This window comes from Lynx canadensis, chromosome C1 (genome assembly GCF_007474595.2).
Source record: "Lynx canadensis isolate LIC74 chromosome C1, mLynCan4.pri.v2, whole genome shotgun sequence".
Lineage (NCBI taxonomy): Eukaryota > Metazoa > Chordata > Mammalia > Carnivora > Felidae > Lynx > Lynx canadensis.
The window spans coordinates 87,547,635-87,562,625 of NC_044310.1; the positions used below are offsets into that span (position 1 = coordinate 87,547,635).

General features: G+C 32.8%; 1 protein-coding gene across 1 annotated transcript in view; it reads right to left on the bottom strand.

The window, feature by feature from the left end:
• COL11A1 (collagen type XI alpha 1 chain) overlaps positions 1-14,991 on the bottom strand; it is a 212,859-nt gene that overhangs the window by 81,556 nt on the left and 116,312 nt on the right. Inside the window, exons 30-36 of the mRNA XM_032594346.1 lie at positions 13,339-13,446; positions 10,296-10,349; positions 5,681-5,734; positions 5,503-5,547; positions 5,308-5,361; positions 4,747-4,791; positions 824-877 (exon numbers count right to left, since the gene is read on the bottom strand). Coding sequence (XP_032450237.1) covers positions 824-877; positions 4,747-4,791; positions 5,308-5,361; positions 5,503-5,547; positions 5,681-5,734; positions 10,296-10,349; positions 13,339-13,446 — 414 coding nt within the window. The remainder of the gene's footprint in view (positions 1-823; positions 878-4,746; positions 4,792-5,307; positions 5,362-5,502; positions 5,548-5,680; positions 5,735-10,295; positions 10,350-13,338; positions 13,447-14,991) is intronic.

Below are 14,991 nucleotides of genomic sequence, written 5' to 3' on the forward strand. Positions count from 1 at the left end.
TGACATCTAGAACTGTGCGAAATAAACTTCTGTTGTTTATAAGCTATCTAGTCTCTGTGGGTAAACAACATTCTGTGCTTTGTTTGTTTGCTTGTTTGCTTGTTTTTTGTTATAGCAGCCAGAATGGACTAAACCAGTGATTAAGTTGATTCTAGTTCTCATAAATAAACTGAGTAGGTTACTAAGAAAAGAAAAATAAAACAACTGAGCAATGAGCATGTCTGATATTCCCAAATACATTTAAGTGTGGAAATAAAGGATTTCCATTAACTTTGTGAAGATACTTGAATGAGCAAATTTTATAAAAGGGATATAATTCAGAAAGGATTATCATTATTTTTTTAAAAGCACGGATTATAGACAAAAATAATAAATACAAATAAACAAATTACAATGAAATGTAAGTAATGTAGAATGCCAGAGAATGTTTAGGAAGTGATATTTTGAAGGATACATTGGATGATGGAAGACAAAAGAGAAGTTCTGATGTAACACATATTTAAGATTCAGTAACAATTTTTAATGCCATCAGTAATATGCACTGCAGTGGAGGAGTATTTGAGAGAATAACATCCAGGTTGTTCATGTCTTTGATGTACTTTGCAAGAATCTTTATGAAGATCTATTTGGGTTATATCAGAAACATTCAAGAAACGTCATAAATTGAAAAATGTACATTCTTTGACGTCACCAATTGCAATTTATTTTTATTAGAATTTTAATCAATATTTGCATCTAAAAATTACTTAAAATATAAACTGTGACTCTTGAAAATTTGAAAACATTGTCAAATGAAGAAATAAAGAAAAACTATGGTACTTACAGGAGGACCTTTAGGTCCAGGGAATCCAACTGGACCCTGAGGTCCTTGAGGGCCCTGAAAATAAAAAGCAGTGGAGAAATTTAAGAATATGCCTTAAAAGATACATTTTTATACTTTACAGTTTATTTCTACAGATGAAACACAATATAGCATACAGCTTCTTCATCATCATGACAGAACTACAGTAATGTAACAAGATAATGTAAGCTAATCTAAAAGTTAAATGCATGATTTTTCACCTTATTCAGTACTCAAAACCACACACCAATGGCCTTAAATCATGAGCACTGTAAGTATTTAGAATTCATAATAAAGTGAGCAGAACATAGATGTATCAAGAAGCTCCATACTTTTAACATTAGTTATCTATCTTTCTATCTATCTATCTGTTAGCTATCTGTCCTTGGGACAGAATAATTCAATTCCCTAGCCACCCCCAAAAAATTATTTTTAAAATTGACTCTATAAATGTTCTGATTCCAGTCATACAAAAGTAAAGGAAAAAATAAGTGACTAATTCAGAAAGACCTTTAACTAATTTCTATATTTAAAAATGTATTTTGGAAGATGCCAATATCTCATTTTACTCATATATAAAATTCTTTTGTAGATCAGAGAAAAAACGCTTTATTGTATTATGTTTCTCATTAACATTCAATCTAAAAATACATTTATAATATTGTTTTAACTTAATCTCTAATCAACATTATTATTCAATACTTATATTTATATAAATTTAAAATGCAGTAAATAGACCCTATTATAGTGACAGCAAAATAATTGGTGAAGATAATCCTTTATGTTCCCAGAACATAATAATTACGTTTCCAAAAGAAATATATATATATATATATAATGGAACATAATATAAATAGGATTTCTTAAATAACTCAACTAGAATAGGATTTATTTATATTTAAATAAAAATGAAGTATGCTAAAATTGGTCTTTACTCTTTTCAGTTTATCAGTTTAGCCTTTCCAAGGGAAATTTCGTTATCATTTTTAAGCCAATGCTAGTTCAGAAATCAGCACAAAATATTGCTATTACCAGCATCTTATCTTAAAATCAAAAAGAAACTTCAAAGTTCAATATGTCATTAAATAAATAGATATCACAGTGTAATTACCAAAAACACTGGGCAACCTTTGGGACTTACAAATTTTGGTACTCTCATTGAAGTATGAAACCATCATTCTTAAATATATATCATAATAACTTAATATTATAAACAAAGTTTTATTTTAAATATAAAATATTAGGGGGTTCTGGGGTAGCTCAGTCGGCTAAGCATCCGACTTCGGGTCAGATCATGATCTCACAGTTTGTGAGCACCACCTCGGGCTCTGTGCTGACAGGTCAGAGCCTGAAGCCTGCTTCAGATTCTGTCTCTGTCTCTCTCTTTCTCTCTCTCTCTCTCTCTCATTGCTCCTTCCCTGCTTATGCTCTGTCCCTGTCTGTCTCTCAAAATTAAACATTTAAAACAATTTTAAATATAAAATTTTTTAAATATTATTTTTTTAAGCTATGTAGCAAGCTCTATTTTTCTAATTCCTTAATATGTAGTTTCTTTGCCTTCTAAATTTCTGCTCCTTTTCAACCAAAATTTGATTTTGGATTTAAATTTCTTTAAGGAAAAAAAAATTCAAAAATCACTTCTCTACAAAATACATAGAAGAAAAAGTGGACCTGTATAAAATTTCACAAGAAAGTGTTGACATAGTCCTTCCATATTAATGAAAATAGTTTCCAGGTGATGTGGAAAATACATACTCAGTGTAAAGTGTTGGAACCCAGTAAGTGCTGCCAGATAAAAACCAAGTGCCTAGTGAAATTTGAACTTGAGATAAATAATGAATAATAATATTCCCCAATATTGCAAAGGACATACTTATACCACAAACTATTCTGTTGTTCATGTAAAAATTCAAATTTAATTGGTGTCTTAAGTCTTTTTATTTTATTTCATTTTTTATTGTTGTTGTTTTTTGGCTTTTGCTAAATCTGGTAATTTTAGAACAACTAAAAGCTGTCTTAACTAAGTCTTTAATAATAGGCATCCATGATCCGCAAATCATGAGTATGAGGAATTATTATATTTAAGCTGCAGAGTATCCTAATTAGTAAATATATAATAGTATATATTTAAAATATCCTACAACATGTACATAATATGTACATATAATACTATATATATATATATATTTATAAGCAAATATATTGTTAAAGAAGTCCATTGAAATGGGCAAAAATAGGTATTTCCATTTCTAGTTCAATAGTACTATAAAACTCTCCCCCTAAACTTCCCAAGTTATTTATTTTAAAGAAAATATTTGGTAATATCATTTCTATGATTCTTCAACTATGCCTAAGACATAACCAAATAGTTTATGATACATAAAATTCTTTGGAGAAAATGAGGATATGTTAGGGAGAAAAGGTTTCATCAACTATGCAGAATATAGGAAGTATGTCCTGTATATTTAAAATGTATGAATGCTATTTAAAAATGGTTTCCAGCTTACTTAATTTTTTTTATAATAACCTCTACTTTAAGCTTCAAAATACACTTTCCTTACTCTCAAAGTATTTTTACAATTACGAGTAATCATGCTGTTGGGTCACACTGTTATGTTCCAAAACTGTGAATATATATGGTTGATCATGACATTTTGGAATGCAGAAACAAAATATGAAAGAAAAATAGTTTATGCTTTAAAAACAAAACTCCTAGTTTTTCTATAATTTGTCAAGTGGTTCTATTCCATTTAATGATTTAGCCATTTTAATTAAATTGCATCTTCTTATTAAGATTATTTTGACCATCACATTTTTAAAATGTGTATGTTATTTATGATTTTAAAATGTACAGGATGGACTTAATTTGGGAATAGTTCATCAATAGTGAGAGATATTTAGCATCTAAATATACTAAAAAGTTTACTTTAATTAAAAGTAAATATACTAAATATATTTACTTAATATTTAATTATATATATTTAATTAAAAGTAAATATACTAAATATACTAAAAAGTTTACTTTAATTAAATATGAATCAAAGCTTTGAAACAACTATAATTAAATGTTTATTCTTAAGTCTTATCTACTGACATTTCTGTCACATATAGAAACTTCATTCCAAAAATTTACTTATTCTCAGTTTTAAGTTACATATCATGCGGTATTTCAGTTTTCTCTTTGTGAAACATCTATTATAAATTTCAAATAATAATATACAAAAATATATTACTATAACTGCATAATACTAAACATTGTTATAGAATATTCAGAAAGGAGTCTAATTTCTTTAACAGTAATACAGATTGAATATTTAAAATTCAAGAAGATCACTTTCAAAAACTCTGGCTACAAAAATGCTTTATTTTGCCAAAAGAAAACAAATAAAGGGCATGCTTACTCATGTATATTTAGCTTTATTTTATATCAATTGAAAATCAATTTACTAAATAGTTTTTCTATTTACTGGAATAGATGTTTTATCTTGATTTGAATGTATATCGATTCTGACTTAATGGCTACTGGGAGCTTGCCTTTTACCAGCATAATGTTGCTTGCAGCTCTATGGACAAAATGAATATCAACAGGGAACACAGGAGGACTCAAGGAGAAGGCATAGGTGTCATATGGATATTCAAAAAAATTTTATTTGGCTTGAGTTTGAGAGACATCATAGGGCAATTATGCACATTAATTCTCTCATTTCTATACAAAATTGGTAGCACATAAGTGATTAAGATTTTTTAAGAAGTGAATTAAAAAATAAGAACTTTTAAATTCTGAATAGATTTTGCAAATTTCTATGTACATGTGTTTGCAGACACATGTACTTTTTCCCAGAAATTTAAATACTTGCAAAATATTAATATTTATTTTATGTTACTGTATCCTGTATCATACGTACTCTTTCACCAGGAGGGCCAGGAGGGCCATCACCACCTGAAGTACCCTATCAAAAATAAAAAAAGAAAAGAGAAAAAAAGAAAAATCAGTTTTGATTCCTTCTGATAGCATTTGTCCTCTGGAAGAGGAACTTACAGCAAACGCAAATAGAATACTTCTTTTTTTTTTTTTTTTTAATATAATTTATTGTCAAGTTAGCTAACACACTGTAGAGTACACAGCATGCTTTTGGCTTCGGGAGTAGATTCCCATGATTCATCGCTTACAACACCCAGTGCTCATCCCAACAAGTGCCTCCTCAATGCCCATCACCCATTTTCCCCTCTTCCCTGCCCCTCACATCATTCCTCAGTTTGTTCTCTGTATTTAAGAGTCTCTTATGGTTTGCCTCCCTCTCTCTTTGTAACTATTTTTTTCCCTTCCCTTCCCCCATGGTCTTCTGCTAACTTTCTCAAATTCCACACATGAGTGAGAACATATAACTGTCTTTCTCTGACTGACTTACTTCACTTAGCATAATACCCTCCAGTTCTATCCATGATAGAACAAGTACTTCTAATACCTTTGGACCAGGTTTCCCCGTGGGACCTCTCGCACCTCTTGAACCTCGAGGACCCTGCATACGAGAGCAAAAGATGAAACCGATCGAGTGTCAGGCACACCCCAAAGCACAGAATCTGTTTTTATTTTTGAAGAAACTTATCTTGAAACATTAAATCCAAAATGAAAATTATTATTTTTAAATAAAGCCACCCACCGTTGGGCCACGTTGACCCCGAGGTCCTGGTTTGCCAGCTACACCCTGCCAAAGACAGTTCAAACAGTTTCAGTAGGCAGCATATCACAGCGAATCATGAGTCAGGTGCTGAAAGACAGATACTCATGCAAGAACATTTGTATGAGATAGTACAGGACAATAGACTTCTATACCATACCCGTGCACCTTTCTCTCCATTGGCACCTGGAAACCCAGGAAATCCAGTGGAACCCTACAAAAATAAAAATAATAAACAATGAGTATGGTAACTAACGTTTTTAGACACAAGCTGCAGGCCTTTAGGAAAATGAACTTACAGTAACATCTGAAATCCTGGAAGCAGTGAAAGCATGAATTGATAAAATACATTTTAGTTTTTCACTTTAAAATAATGAACCAAGTATCATTTCTCATATTAGAAAATAGCAATTAGAGAACACTATATAAAATAATTTTGACTTACAATTCTACACACTTGCTTCAACTTGGAAGAAAAATCTTATTTTTCATGAGCATGAATAAATATTAAAATAAGAATTTTATAAAAATTTTCCTAAATTAACATTGTTATATTTATATATTTGAAACTTTTAATTTGATATTTTTACACCTTTAGAATTGAATCAAATCATAAAGGCTAAAAATCTTCTTCCACCTTTCTGCTTGATGTTTGAATGTGGTTAAACCTAGCTGAGAGTTTAAGTCAGGCAGTCCTGCATTAAAGTCCTGTTTTTGGAATTCCAAAGGCATAAATTCATAACTTATGTTTATCATACATTCACCTAAGTTGGGTACATTACATATCCTCTCCAAGCATAGTTTTTCTGCAAAATGAGGACACTCACCCACATCTTATAGGTACTTTTACTTTGTGGGCGATTAGAATAAAGGAAGGCAAGGTATACAAATGAGAATAATAGATAACAATAAGTATTGGTTGTTTAAAGGTGTAATAGGCACAGTGAAAGCATCATACTTCATCCACAGACAGTCACATTTTACAGATGGAATATAATATAGTCCCCCATTTCATCTTGTGCATATTCCAGATTTTTATCTGTTTACAGATTCCTTTGAACATGACTGTGACTGGTTTGCTTTATCGTATCATGAAACAGAACAGATTAAAGTTCAGATCTTTTCTCCTCAATGTGCTAACTATGAGACTTTGGAAAGTGTGTGCTTCCAAATACTCACTTGTCCTATTCAGACCACTTTATGAATTAAATGCAATAATGTATAAAATATCCAGCAGAGTAGTAGACATTCAGATTTTACATACTTTCCCATGTGTTAAGGGAGATATAACAAAACCTTCCTTTGATTTGAATATATTTCTTGCTTTTCTTTCCATTCATTTGGATTAAATTACCCCTAAAATAATATTTATCTAAGTGATAAGTGTCCCCTCCATTTCATGATAATTCAGAGTAATTCCTAATAATGTGGATTGTCAAATCCCACTGCAGATTTCTCTCTCTAGCAGAAGGACCCAGGAATCTGCATCTTTAACAATTCCTCCAGGTGATGTATATAATAGATACCAATGTATATTTCCTCCAGGAGAAAGTTGTGTGTGAAGCCTTATGGGAGCTGATGGCCAAAACAATCATCCATTGTATGCACTGCTGAGCTTCTTTTTATGACCCATTTCCCAATATATTCTAATTCATATCTATAGAGGTTACTATGTGATTCACCTGAGGACAATTGTTAGGACATGTAATATTCACATAATGGGGAAATAATGTCTGCAAATTATGTTTTTTGAAGGGCTTTCAAAGCCTTTTTCTCTATGGAGAATGAGAAGTTAGATCTGGTAGAGGATTACTATGGGACTACTCTAGGAATTTGACAAGTGAGTAGAATCCAATATGGAAATAACCTACTCTACCAGATTTTATCTGTGAACAAATATTCATTTCTGTCTTGAATAGAATAGATAACTAATCACATTTGTAGAGACTCCATTCAAACAAATTGCTCTATGCATCAATTTTATTGTTATAAAATTTATTTTCTTATGTAAGTTTCTGCTCTAGGCAATTTATGAGAAAAAAACAAAAATGCCCAATCCATCAACTAAATAGTTTGTAATATAAAGGCATATTCTTCTTCTTTTCTCACATAAGGAGTTATCACCAAAATATAAAATTTCCATGATAGGTTTTTACTTTATTTTATTTTTAATGTTTATTCATTTTTGAGAGAGAGAGAGAAAGAGAGCGAGAGCGAGCAGGGGAGAGGCAGAGAGAGAGAGAGAGAGAGAGACAGAATCTGAAGCAAGCTCCAGGCTCTGAGCTGTCAGCACAGAGCCCAGTGAGGGGCTTGAACTCATGAACTGTGAGATCATGACCTGAGCTGAAGTAGGACGCTTAACCAAGTGTGCCACACAGGCACCTCAGGAATTATAGGTTTTTAAATGGAAAAAACAAACAGCAAATGAAAGGCTGAAAAGTCAAAGATTAATGGTAAAATTGGCTCACCAATTGTGAAACTTACAAAATTATTTGAATGCTGTTTTAAATATAAAGAATCCTACATTAAAACAGATTTACTTTTTGAAGTAGTGATCTTTTTATAGTACCAATGATGGTGCAACTTTCAAATACCCATTGTGATTTACATTGCTAGTAAGATATTAAATAAATTATATTGTCTAACTATAGTCCTTAAACTGCTTAAGAGATTAGCAGTTGAATTTCACTTTTAGTGCAATATAGATTTAAATATATTCAAAATTCATTAGATTCCACATAGGAAAAAAATGTGAAGATATCTTTGATCTTTGATGAGACCATTATTTTTTGTTTTAGAACTAAGAAACGTTAATCATTTTTGATCATAAAAACAGTTATTGTGAAGAACAGTAATATAAAAAAATAAAAACCAAGGTTTCAGACATTTTGGTTAAGGAGTAAAGAAGAAAAATGTTTGATTTCTCTAGGAAGAAACATTTCTCTCCAGTCACTTTGGTGCATTTTGTTAATAAAAATAACTCAAAGAATATTGAACAGAGTATTGTCATAGGAAAAACAGAAGGAAATAAGAATGTCAAATAAAAGAATATTGTGCTAAGCCTTCAAGTAATATGATAGTTTTCTGTTTTTAAATCAAAACAGCACAATTGCAATTCAACTTCCTAATTATATCAAGAACTCATCCAGCAATCTAATGATAGCTTAAAGTTGTGGGTTATGCAGTGAATGTTGTTTTTTTTTTTTTTCACTCATAATACTTGTGAAAATGCTTGACATATGAAAGGAAGGTAGCTAAGAGACGGGGCAGTGTATTAGAGACAATATCTAAAAGGTAAAACTTACTAATAAGCATTCTAAATGTAGCTAGAAACCTTTAAATGATGCATGTGTTATTTTTAAGTCACAGATGAAAAGCTCAAAGCATTATGTTTACCTCTTACTATACAAGGGATTCCACATTTTCTAGAAACTCAATGAAAATTTATAAGACAAAACCACATAGCAAGCCTAATACAGTGTCATCACAGGACAACGAGTGAACATAAGTACATGCAGTTCACATTTGTCAAGAGGAAGGACATTCTGGTTTCCCAATGATTATCTGGGGAACTTATTAATAAATATGTTTGGAGATTATTATATAAACAGGATTTATCTTTATATACGATTCCTGTCAAGCCTGAATGGGTCAAACAGAGACAGATTGAAAGGTAGATGGATAGATAGATAGTCTGTCTCATGGGCATATAAGTATTTTAATAGTAGAAACCAAAATGTATGTATTAATTTATTTAACCACTTTAATTAACTAGTCAATGCAAGAAGTGCAGCCTTGACAAAGTTTTAAGATTAGCTTGAGGAAAATTAGCACACCAGGGTAAACATTTATTTTTAAAACCATCTATTTTTATGCTTAAAATATGTATATTTCAAATAGTTAAAAATAAAATTTTAGTTCTGTAGTGGATCAGATGGTGGCCCCAAATCCATATATGTGATATTCAAATCTCTGGAACATGTGAATGTTGCCTTATTTGGAAAAAGAGGTCTTTGTAAGTGTAGGTTAAGTTAAGGATCTTGAAATGAAATCATGTGGTCCCTAAATGCAAAGACAAGTGTCTTTATAAGAGACGGAAGAGAAGACAGAGAGAAAAAAAAGGCCATGTGGAGATGGCAGAGCTATGCAGAGACAAACCACGGACTGCCCTGGTTTACTAGAAGCTGGAAGAGACAAGGAGAGACTCTCGCCTAGAGCTTTTGGAGGGACTGGGGCCCTGCTGACACCTTGATTTTATTAGGCTTCTGGTCTCCAGAACCATAAGAGAGTAAATCTTTGTTGTTTTAAGTCACCAAGTTTGTAGAAATTTGTTACAGTAGCCCTAGGAAACAAATACTGGGGAAAGGAGGGAAGAGAAAGATGATGAAAGATGTATTGTATTTTTTTTAAAGGCAGCAAGTGGAAATTCAAACCCTTAGGGTACTAGAAATGAAATCAAAAACTGTTATCCATCATTTATCATCCCCTTTATAACTTCTAGATATAGTAGTATGTCACTCTGGAATAGTCCTGATTCCAATTACAAGGAAGTAGCTGACAATGTCTCCCTTTTATGACACTGTCTGCTAAAATACTCCAGTCCATAATCACCTAGGCTCCCGGAGCTCCTTGTGTACCAGGCACTCACAAACCTGATGTCTTTCCCTTGTGAAATTATATTTTAAGGCTTTATCATCTCTGTGTTACAAACCATTATGTATGATTAATTTCTACAAAATGTTGATAAACTATAAACATCAAGCTAATTGTTTTACCTTTGGACCTTGTCTTCCTGGATATCCTGGTAATCCTGGAACACCAAGTTTCCCCTAAAGTTAAAAATAATAATAATAAAGATTCTAAGTTGAATTAAGTTTAAATGATGATTTTAGCCATTTTTCTAGAAGTTAGAACCACATATTTGTACAGTCAAAGGGAAGATTTACAAGTTTTCACCATACTTTACTTACATTACATTTCTTCATTTGCATAGGGAAAAATTGTTTTGGACATATTTCTAATGCTATAACGTTCTCTAACTTAACACCTGTCTAAGTGACAGTGCCTTCTTTGGGGGCAGGACCCTGAGCTAAAAAGAATTCTAGGACTCTCTCTGAACTCTTAAGCATGACTAAAGAAAATGCCTAAGCTTTTCAACATTAAAATTATTTAAAGTTAGTTGATGTAGTTAGAACTGCATTTAAATTTTATCATTTCAGCTGGAGTTAATCCTTTTTATAAAATGATTTCATTTCTCATGTAAATACAAAGTAAGCAATCCTGACTTATTTAAGTATTTCTCACTGAGCAGTTTAAAGAACTATACAAGAAATTCTGACCTAATTTTGGGGCCAAGCTGCTTCTTCTTTTCAAACATCTGGAAAATCTGGGTTAATCGACACATCAAATGTTGAGAACTATAGCTAAGTAATGATGATTTTTGTGGAGTGTTAATTCCTGCAGGTGGGACCTTAAATGTGCAACAATTTTGTTCCAGTGCAATGAGATTACTTCTCAAAAAGTGCTAAAACAGTAAATTGAAGCAAAGTCCAAAGATGTGTAACAAATACCAAGAGGTTTAAAATGCTACACTAGCAAAATTTCACCCTGAACAAAGCATTAACTTAAAAATACAGGTAATGAGAAAATTAAACTAAATTTCTGAATAAAATGTTTGTGGAATTTTACTGTGACTATTTTCCTTAAGATTTTATAAAAGCACACTCCATATATATATAATATTATTTATCGAAGTCTTAAAACATTGGGAAGCACATAGCATCATTGTTTCCCATGTACATTTAAACAAAATAAGAATAGAAACAAAAACAAATCCAAATTACTACATGTAACAGTAAGAGAGGAACAGCAACTTTATGAGCCACAATAAATATTTTACTGGATGAATCAAGGTAAGAAAATAGGAATATAGTTTATGACCTTGTTATTATAGATTGAACTAAAGAGTTGTCTGATTCAAGATCAACACTGCATAGGTAAGCAGTCTTCAGATGGAAAATATGCAAACAAGCCCTAAGAAGTATGCTTATAATGACGTCCCTTTGGATGCATTAAGTTATCATGTCTGTTTTATGCCACTGATTTCAAGGTTAACGAAATTCTCTAATTATGATCATGAAGTCTTTGTGTTCCATGTTAATTACTGTATTAGAATATAGACTCTTACTCACTTTAGAGTCATTTCAAAATAAATCCAGGCAGAAGTTTTGTTTGCCTTTTCAATATGGTGATGGGCAACTTCCATAAAGGGGAAATGCTAATGAAATGTTAAAGAAGAATTGTGGGGTAAAGTCCTGATGCCCCTGAAGAGACTCTGGCGTCATTTACAAGAATAAAGTGGAGGAAGGATGGGAGGAAGTTCCCATAATAATAGTCTGAAACTATTGGCTAGTGAGTACTCTAAGTGGAAGGGTGATAGGGCCTTGGAAGTCTTTGTTTCCTCTCATCCTTTCCTTCCCTGCCTAAACATGATGACATTATTCATCAGTTCACAAATGGCAACTGGGAGGGTGAAACTTTAGAAGAACTACTACATCAGATGATTCATAATGACATGAGGAAACATCTTCTTACCTATGCAGTCACAGTGCCTGTGTAATCCTTATATATTGTTCTTCTGAGCCAGGATGGCAAGGAGGGAAATTAAGAGTTTTCTTAAACAGCATGGAATTCTCATATTTTATAGAATAGTGGCATGCTCAATATAGAAAATTTGGAAAGCAGGTATACATATTAAAAGGAAGGAAATCATCTGAGTTATACCACCAAGAAATAATTCGTATTTATATTTTTCTTTAGTGTACAAATAGGATAACACTTGTCATGGGAATTTCTAGTTCTTTCTTAATTTAACTTCATAGTTACATTATGAGGTGTTCACCATATCACTAAATACTCTATGATGCCATAGTTTTAATGTTGTCTAATATTACATGAAAATGTAAATGTAATGGTTGAAAATATTTTCTGACATAGTATATATAGCACAGTGGCTCTTAAATCAATGAATATTACAATTATGGGGACGTTTTAAAACATAGTGATGCCTGGGTTAACACTAGACTAAAATTAATCTCTTCAAGTTGGGTTTTGACATCATCATTTTGTAAAACACTTGCCTGTGAAAATGCATGTTCATGTGAAAAAATATAAAGTGTACATTTTGGCATGAGGAGCAAAGATAATTCTACCTCTTCCAAAACAATAAGTATACCATCTTTCATTGATTCTTTGATCCATTGTTAATCACATGCACATTCTTTTTTAAACTTTTTTTAAGTTTTTTTTTTTATTTGAGAAAGAGAACGATAGCAACAGAGAGAGAGAGAGAGAGCATAAGTGGGGGAAGGGGGGAAAGAGACAGAGAGAGAGAGAGAGAGAGAGAGGCAGAGAGAGGGAGAGAGAGAGAGAGGCAGAGAGAGACAGAGAGAGAGAATCCCAAGCAATGTGGGGCTCAGACTCAGAAACTGCAAGATTATGACCTGAGCCGAAATCAAGAGTCAGACGCTTACCCAACTGAGCCACCCAGGCGCCCCAATCACACTCAAATTCTTAATCTCTAATGAACGTGCAAGAGCTTGAAGAACTGCTAATTCTGCAAGGCCAAGGAGAGCAGAGGGGATAGGTGACCAGGGAGAGTGAAAAAGGATCAATGTAGCCCTCTCATGGTTGTACTCCTAATAGTATACGGATATGCTTGAAACGCAATAGAATCCTCTAGTTTTCTGACATAGATGATTAAAAATATTTTTAAATGACAATGAAACATCATCTGTGAATTTAAAGTTGTTCACTGACCTTCTCTCCTGCTTGCCCAGAAGGACCGGGGTCTCCAGTTGGACCTGCTCGACCCTTGGGTCCTTCAGGGCCATCTTCTCCTCTTGGACCTACTTGACCAACTTCTCCCTGAAACACAGAGTAGCAAAATTCTTATAATTTAAAATACATTAGAGATTGAATAACAGACATTATAGTCTATCAGAAAGTCATATTCTTCAACTCTTCATTTATTTCCTTATGTTTTATTTATGACAAAGAGGCCTGAAAACGTTTGACTTCATCAACCTTTCCATTGGTAAATAGACAACTGAATATAGTCTGACATTTGAGAGCTTGTTTGGAGGTTCTAGCAGGGGAGCGCAGCTACTCGTATACCCTTGATCGAAGAAGGGTCCTCCTGTATTGGGGAAAGTCATCCTCTTCGACTGAGCGTGCTTCCGGAGGGACACAGGTGGAGTGGTGAGGAAGGAAGGGGACCCCCGCCTAGCCAGCCAGATCAGCTGAATCAACCCTGGCAATCAATGGGGTGACAGATGTCGCAGCCAGATCACCCTCCCATCCTAGTCTGACATTTGAAAACCTACAACAGCCTGATGCTACCATGTTTAATATTAAAGTAATTTTAACACATCTGTGTTGCACAGAGGAAGAAAAAAAAATAAGATACAAAGTTAGATGGTATAGGGTGGCAGAATAATCAACCCCAAAATATGCCACTCTGGTGTGAAGATTATTTTGAACTGAAAGCAACTGAGAAGAAGCAGATGTAAGAGAAGCTGCTAACAGCAGGATATAAATTTTCAAAAGTGACCTCCCTCCCCTTTCTACAAGAAAAGACAAATGTTAATCACTGGAGACAACTAGACCCTTATCAGTCTGGAGCCAAAAGCAGACACCAGAGGAATCTATTCAACAAACTTCATTAACTAGCCTTTGTCTACCTTTAGTTTCCAATATATCTACCTTCCCACAATTTGCAGCCCTAGAAACTGAAAGTCCTTTTCCTTGTCATCTCTCTAAAAATTTATTCTTCCTTTGCTGAAATGCCATACAAGCCCAAATTCTAACCACCCCTTTGAGTTAATTACCATGGAGTGCTCCCATGTGTAAACTTGAGGCATAGGCTAGAAAACTTCTGTTTGTTTTTCTTTTGTTAATTTGTCTTTTTTCGATCTAATTTTACAGGGCCCCAGCCTGAGAACCTAGCAGGTTAGCAGGAAAAAGTAATTTTCCTCTCTGACAATAGCAATTTTGGAAAACACTTTTGGAACACAAGAAAAATGCCTCCATTTTAGACTTGTTTTTCACATTTATAGTTTTAGGGACTGAAATGTGTAAATCATTGCCCCCATTCTGGAAACAAGCATTACATACATTTTAGGGAAACAAAAAAATTCTGCAGTATGCTTCTTTGCTTAGATATATTAGGTATTATGGTGTTAGATAAAATAAATCTTCCCAATAAAGCATGTAGTTTAATTTACTTTGGGAAACTAGTATTTTTGTTTGTTTTCTAGACATTCATTACCAGAAAAAAAGTGTACTACTTTTATGCTCAAAAATTCAAGATCACTAATAATGAAAGTTCAAGAAAGTTGCAAATACATGGTTTCCAAGCAATAGCTCACCACAAAATTTAGAAGAAACCTATAAAACCTCTTATTTTTTTAC